At 31.2% G+C, this 7560-nt stretch overlaps 1 protein-coding gene across 1 annotated transcript; it reads left to right on the top strand.

Moving 5' to 3' along the window:
- Positions 1–1982: 1982 nt before the first annotated feature.
- LOC132723930 (uncharacterized) lies at positions 1983–6969 on the top strand (the record flags this gene model as incomplete). The annotated part of the gene is made up of 3 exons (XM_060708736.1): positions 1983–2122; positions 5785–5878; positions 6151–6969. A coding segment is annotated over exon 3 (814 nt), but the record flags the coding sequence as incomplete, so codon positions are not given.
- Positions 6970–7560: the final 591 nt, after the last annotated feature.

The raw sequence follows: 7560 nt of genomic DNA, 5'->3' as shown, positions 1-7560 counted from the left end.
GTCTTAAAAACCTACATTCGCTCTTTCTGAGCTGTTTAAATTGTATGAGTTTATAGCGCACCGGAACCGAAGGTTCAGGGTGAGCTATTAGAATCAAAGGGGGATGGCGGTCGTCCGTCGTCATGCGTCAACAATCATCTTCTCTGAAACCGCTGGACAGATTTATTTCAAATTGGGTATGTGGCATCCTTGTGACAGTCTCAAATAAATTTGCTCATATCATTTCAGTAGACCCCTTTAAGGGGTCAAGAGAACTTAACATAGAACCTTAAGACATCTTCTTCTACAGAACTAATTGGATGATCACCAAACTTTGTCTGTAGTATTCTTAATTAGACTTTTATCAAATTTGCTCATATTAATTTGATTGGCCCCTTTTTAGGGGCCTCTTTAGCTAAAAATAGAAAAAACCTTCAAACACGCTTGTACTGAAGTAAATGATGGATGGTCACCAAACTTTGTCTGTAGCATTCTTATGTAGTCTTTTATTAAATTTGCTCACATTATTTTGAATGGCCCCTTTGAGGGACTGCTTAAGCTAAAATACCACAGGCCATAGCTGCTCAAATCTAATGAAAAATATTGATAATTGCTATAGTCTAGAGTCTTTTTGTAAATATAGAATAAACATGTTTTGACTTAATACAAAGAAGATATGTTATGTTTAAAATTCTATACACTATAGGATAACACAATATAAATATAATAATAGTGTCATTAAAAAACTGGCAGAATTTTAAAGAAAATACCAACATTTACTTGACCAGTATTAAGAATAGTTTATTCATTCTTTTATTGAAAGTAGACATTTTTTGTAAGAATTTCATAGATTTCAATAAATTTCTTTGATTTAAATACTTTACTCAAGGAAGAGCATAGTATATCTTTTATGAAAGGAAAACAACTCATGTTGGAATGTCTTTCATACATGTGAACATGTTATGCAATTTTTCTAAAAGAAGATTCAATAGCTGGGACTAATGACCTGTTTGCTGTTGAAATTATTTGAGGTCATTTATGAAATAACTGGAGCATATTATAAGGACATAAAGATACCAACACACTGTTATTTTTAAAACTCTATAATACTTATTTTAAATGTAAATGTTTTCAGACATATGTAATACTTAATTGATAGTATACAGCTATGCAATACAGTAAATGCTAAATTAAATTAATTAATTAATTAATTAATACTGGTCAAGTAAATGTTGGTATTTTCTTTAAGGAAAGGACTACCATGAGCTATTGTAGCTCTCGGTCCAATTCCTTTCTGCTTAAATTGTAAATTATTAACATGTATATATTACCTTGAATAAAAATATGTTTAAACCAAGAATACTTTTACATGTACATTGAATCAATTAAAACACAATGTGCTTTTTATCTGAACAGTAAACATATCTGCACATTGTTCATTTGAAATAAGACCCTCACCCCAAACTCACTAGACATGCGCTATGACAAAGTTCAATTGTACAGTAAATTGTCATTTGTAGGTCAGTGTGGAAATACAATTCGGCCTAAAGAAAGATTAAATTTGTTTCCTGTACCTTACTTACAAAGATGAGTTTGTATGCTTAATTTTTTATTGAATTTTGTTAAAATTGTTGTAATATTTTTCAATCATTGTTGAAATGGATTCAAACTTGGAGAAAGCACATTTCAATATACTTTGGGACACACTGTTGAACCTGATGTGTCATGTCCATAATTGAATTTTGGTATAAGTTGAGCTGTTATTGATGTAAAACTTGAAACCATTTCACCTAATTTTTTTTTGGGGTTTTTAAAACTTTGAAATTTTTAAAGGGAAAAGTAATTTAATGCGGGAAATTTAATTAAGATATTTAAACTGGACTACTTTTGGGATTTTATGATATCGCTTTACCTAGTTTTTCCCCTTTTTTTTAAATTTCCTACTTGAAAAATTTTTCAGGGGGTTAAAAATTTTTTCCTGACTTAATTTAAAATTTTCAGCTGGCCTACTTGTGATATTTTTTCATGTTCAGACTTGAATTTTAGACTATTTTACTACAGTGATATTTCAGCTCACCTTAGCAGAGGGTAAAATTGTGAACTATTGAGATTGGATAATGTCTGTTGTTTGTGCTTGAATATTGTAAGCATTTGCTTTAAAAAGATAGTTTTCCCTCAATTATTTCTTAATTATTTTCAAAGATTGAGTAGCATCAAATGCATAATATTTCTCAACAAGCTGCATTTATTTCCATGAAAAAGATATTTGCACCAAATATATCTGCATAAGAGTGTGTGTTTTTTCATCCCTTAAATAATAAGAATACCTATATGTTTTACCTGTAAAATTTTACACCTGTAATTTTGAGCTGAAAAATTATACACTTGTATTTCTATACCTGTACAATTTTACACATGGATTGAAAACAGCTGTAAAAAGTGCAACTCTATTTTGGACCAGAATAAAAATACGGATTATTTACATATTTCGTTCATAGTACAGGTGTAAAGCTGGTGTAATTTGCTATAAAGGGGATTTTTTTGAAAAAAAAGGCTTTTTTTGGGAAAAATACAGAGTAAAAATTTTTGTACAGGGATGTTACAAAAAAAAATGTTTTTTAATCTTTCTGGGCCAAAAATGTTAAAATTTCCAAGTACACACCTTTCATATTTTTCGTGGGGGCATTTTTTGTATTTTATTCCAAAAGTTATAAAAAAAACCCCTTTAAAATTAAAAAAGCTGTAGAGTTATTTAATTGCATTTATTCTAAAAGTATCATAGGGAACCCAAAATTTAAACATTTAAAAATACTTACAAAGCATTTTTCCCAAAAAATTAAGGGCCCAAAAATTTTTTTTCAATTTTTTTGGGGGAACAATTTAAAATTTATGGGTCAAATGAGTGATCTAGCACCATCTTAGGCCTATTGTATATTATTATGAAGGAAAAAAAACAGTGTTGTGAAAGTATTTAACTGGAGAAGCAGGTTAAAGTTGAACTGGACTTGCCTTTTGGCAAAATAATTTGAAAAATATTTTCTACAATGAAAAACAGTTGTTTCTTGTGAGCGACTCAGGGCCACCACGCCCCTTGTTTTCCTGTTCGCGTGTATCTGAGGTCCCAGAATAACTCAATGACATTAGTTGTGCCTAAATCTCGGACAGTACGATATGGTGACAGGTGTTCCAAACCCGCGGGAAAATTTGGAAGCGTTACCCCCTGACGTTAGAGGGGTAATACCTGCATTTTTTTAAGAGAGCCGAAAAACACTTTTATTTCATAAAGTTCTATGGACGTTAGTTCTAAATAATACATGTACTACTTTTGCTATATTTCGGTTTTTTAATTGTTTTGATTTTAAACAAAAATGTTCTGATTTTTAACCTTTATGTTTAGTTATCTTATTTTTTTAAAGGTTTTATTAATTAAGTTGTACTTATGTTTTTTAATTAAAATTAATGAATAGAGGATATTGAATGATGAAAGTTCATACGGGAAAATTTTTGGGCACGAGTTTTTGAAAAAAAAAAATTAAAAGCGACCCTCTGGCGAGCATAATTTATTTTTTTTAAAACGAGTGAAAAAAATAAGTAAGTTAACAAATTTTAATTTTCAATTTATCAATCCCCCAAAAAATTTAAAAGACTTTTAAAAGTGGAAAAAAGAGCTTTTTTTCATTGAGGGCCCCTTTAAAGTATAACGTAACATTTAGCGCGTTTTTCACATTTTCTATAACGCAAATGAGTCATCAAAATTATGCACGGCCGTAAATATTTTTACGGAGTCCAAAATGCAGGATGTGTGATAATATTTTTTTATCGATTTATGTAAAGACTTTTGAACATTTTTATTATAAAAAAGAGTGCTATAGAAATTTTGGTTATTAATAAAATAATAATTAAAAACGTAGTTGGGAAAATTAATGTGTAGTATTTTACTGTTTTTATATAAACAACTCGCGTTTCCGTGATTTTTCCCAGGGGCCGGAATTTTAAATGGGGATGGGGGGTTGCAACGAGTCGGTCCAAAAACAACGTCATTTTACGCGTTTTAAAAAAATAAACCCGCGTTAAAATGAATCTTTTTTAGAAGGGATTGTGTTATGGGAGAAAGTCTTTTATTTTGTTTTTTAAGTTGAAGTTTAAGAATTGTAAAAAAATTTAGTTGGGATAAAATGATTTATTTTTCCATGAACATAAAATTTTAAATTTTGAGGAAACCCCTTTTATTTATGAAATAATGTGGCAGAATATGCAAGAAAAAAAAATGTTGCGGTTCGGACCTATGACAGATATAGAGGATATTGAATGAGTGTAAGTTCAATACTGAATTTATTGCACGAGTTGAATAAAATTATATTATGCGAGCCTCTGGCGAGCATAATATTATTTTATTCAACGAGTGCAATAAATTCAGTAAAGAATTCACGATTTAAAATTCTATTTTTTAATACCCAAAAAATACCGTTAAAAATGAAAAAAAGAGTCATTTTTTATTGACGGACTATAGTATAAGCTAAATTTAGCGCGTCTTTTCCTATGTTTGTTAAGTAAAAGAAGTCACGTAAAATTATGCCCGGCGTGCATCATTTATAGGATCGCAAAATCGGCCCGGGTTGTGATAAAAATTTTTAAATTCCTATAGTTGCTAGGACGCTAATTTCCCGTAAAAATTTGTTAATGGATTCCAAAAAAAAATAATGCCCTTGAGTCGTATCGTACTTTTTTTCTTTATTAGCTAAAAACCAAAAGACATTGGGCCCGGTTTTTTTTGTTTTTGTTTTCCCCCTTTGGTTTCTGCCATTTGGGAAAAAGGACATTCCCGTTTTTTCCACATTCTGGGGACGGATATTTGTGGCGTATCAAAAAATTTATAAAGTAAAAATTGTGTTTCCTAAGTCGATAAGATTGAACCTATCGATCTCATGCTGGAAATTTTCACCAAAAGTAGGGAAAATCATGACACTTTCATTTTTTGCTAGAAAAAGACAATTTTTACGCTTTTTTAAAATAAAAATTTTTATTTCAATGAAAAAAGGCCATCTGTTTTTAAAATTTAAAAAGTTTCTTTTGTAATTTTCCATTATAAAATGTTTAAGAATGAGCTTGTAGGGTTGTTATGAGGGGATTTTTGATCAAATTTTGACAGTTATTAAGCTAAACGTTTTTATGGAAAAAATATTATTTTGGGGTGGGTTCGATCCCCGGGAGATGCTTTGGTAGTTTAGTGCGGAGGAAGGTAGTCTAGTACTGGTGTAACTCTCCAGGAACGATGGTTAGGAAACTACCCGCCTATATGACTGAAATACTGTTGGGAAAAGGCTTAAAATGAAACAAACAAACAAACAATACCTATATCCATATAAGTTATATGCACCATTCACGTTTTCCGGTTCGACATTGTAAAACGTGTTGTTATTTGGTTGCCATTAATGTGATAGACCTCAATCTTTGATTTGAACTGATACACTATAAGAAATTTCGGAACAAAATACTTATATCTATATCAGTAATATGTACCGTTTTCAGGTGAGAATTTTGTAGTTCGTCCTATTTGTTTTTTCATTAATGTGTATGCCCCACCATTTGTGCTGAATTAACAAGTCACAACAGATGACATCTGTCTGTGTGTCTAAAGGAGATATCACCTCCATTGGCTTAGATAACAGTTCACCTCTATTTTGATATTTGAGCCCACGACCTCGACATATTGAGTCAGACCTCTATAGCACGCTTCATCCACATGTTGAATTCTTGATTTAGCCTTTTCTAACCTGTAAAGAAAGCATTATATTGCCATTTCAGTGTCAGTGTGATTGAAAAAAACCCATAAAAGTTACAGTATGAATATGACGTTATTCTAGCAAGGACATTACGAGTAAAGGGACGTAACACGAATGTAATTGTATCAAATATTACTTCAAGAGTTACCTTTTCTTGATATATTAGTTTGGCTGATTAATAACCGCCTATATTTTTATAGTAATTTCAATTTTTGTATTTTAATTTTTGTATTTCAATACTACTAATATGCTTTTATTTTACACAATAACGTAATACGTTGTTATATAATTTTGGTAGAGAAGAGCGGGTGAAAAAGGCAAAAGATATGAACATCATAATCTGCCCCCTAGAGCTCAGTCGGTAAAGTACATGATGATTATATTGCAGGTAAAATGGAGACAATGAAGTATGCAGTGGTGTACTTTATCTTAACATATGATTACACTTTTTGTACCAGTGTACATGAAAATCAAGACACACGGTCAAGTTGTAGAAGCTATGGACGTTGTTACAACCCGAACTATTGCGATGGTCTTCTATCGCCCCCTAAATGTTCACAGAAGCATTTATTAAACAAGTTAGAGTGTTTATCAGCCTTGCTAGAAGATAAATCAAATGATAGCGATTGGTCAGATACAATAAAAGATTTAACAGAGAACGTAACCTTGATGGTTAATCAGATAGGTGATTTTACAAAAAAAATAGTCGAAATTAAAAAGATGTGTAAGAAAACAAAATCTGATTTGAAAGATATTCTGATATCATACTTCACAGAGAATGTCAACTCTCTTACTGTAAGTTACAAAGACTTAAAGGAGAAACAAGATGGTTTAGAAATTAAAATGTCCGAGTTAAAACAGTATCGCGAAGACACTGATAAAGCATTAGAATCACTTAGATACGAATTAAAACATATAAAAGATAACTTTAAATCGTTTATGTTAAAATCACAAACGGGACACACGAACAGGGAAGAAGGGATTCTGACAAGCGATGATGAAGAGAATAGAACAATAGATAGTTCAGAATCAAAGTTGAAAGAATCATGTGTAAAGGAAATCAAGAAAACGAGAGAAACAATAAATGATTTAGGAAATAAATTACTGGCGAATCAGGAACAGCTGAAAGAATATGCGAAACATGAAGAAAGAATTGAAACAAATAAAGAGGACCTTGATGTCATTCAACCAAATACGTTTATTAAAGGTATGTGTTTCATAATTAATAGCTCAAATTAATAGCTCTGATTTTTTTATCGAAGATAGTGAATAATTTCCCTAAATATAAGTGATCGGATAACACTAGTATTTCAATTATCAAATGTAATTACCATAGATAAATTAGACAGCTTCATTTCGTTTATTTCTGCTACATATATGTACATTTCCAATGAAAACTGTGTTGTCGTTCATGTTTCCTATGCAGGAAAATGTATATTTTCATTTATAATAATTTATAGGAAAATAAATATTCCCCACGTGAAAATACAATTTGCTTTGTTTTATACCACTCATTTCATATGCAAGTTTCCAGCGATGACCGCTGGTGCCCCTTTTGTAAGCTCACCAGAACCAAAGGTTCATCATCAAATGGGGATGGTCCGGCGTCCATCGTCCGTCGTCATGCGTCAACAATCATCTTCTCTGAAACCTCTAAACAGATTTACTTCAAATTTGGTCTGTAGCTTCCTTGTGACAGTCACACCTACATTTGCTCATATCATTTCAATTGACCCCTTTTATGAGAGATCATGAGAGCTGAAAATAGAGAAAGCCGTTAGACATCTTCTTTCAAAAT

Source organism: Ruditapes philippinarum, unplaced genomic scaffold, assembly GCF_026571515.1.
Source record: "Ruditapes philippinarum isolate M1 unplaced genomic scaffold, ASM2657151v2 ctg14575_1_1_1_1, whole genome shotgun sequence".
Taxonomy (NCBI): Eukaryota; Metazoa; Mollusca; class Bivalvia; order Venerida; family Veneridae; genus Ruditapes; species Ruditapes philippinarum.
This window is presented reverse-complemented; position numbering and strand designations above follow the sequence as displayed.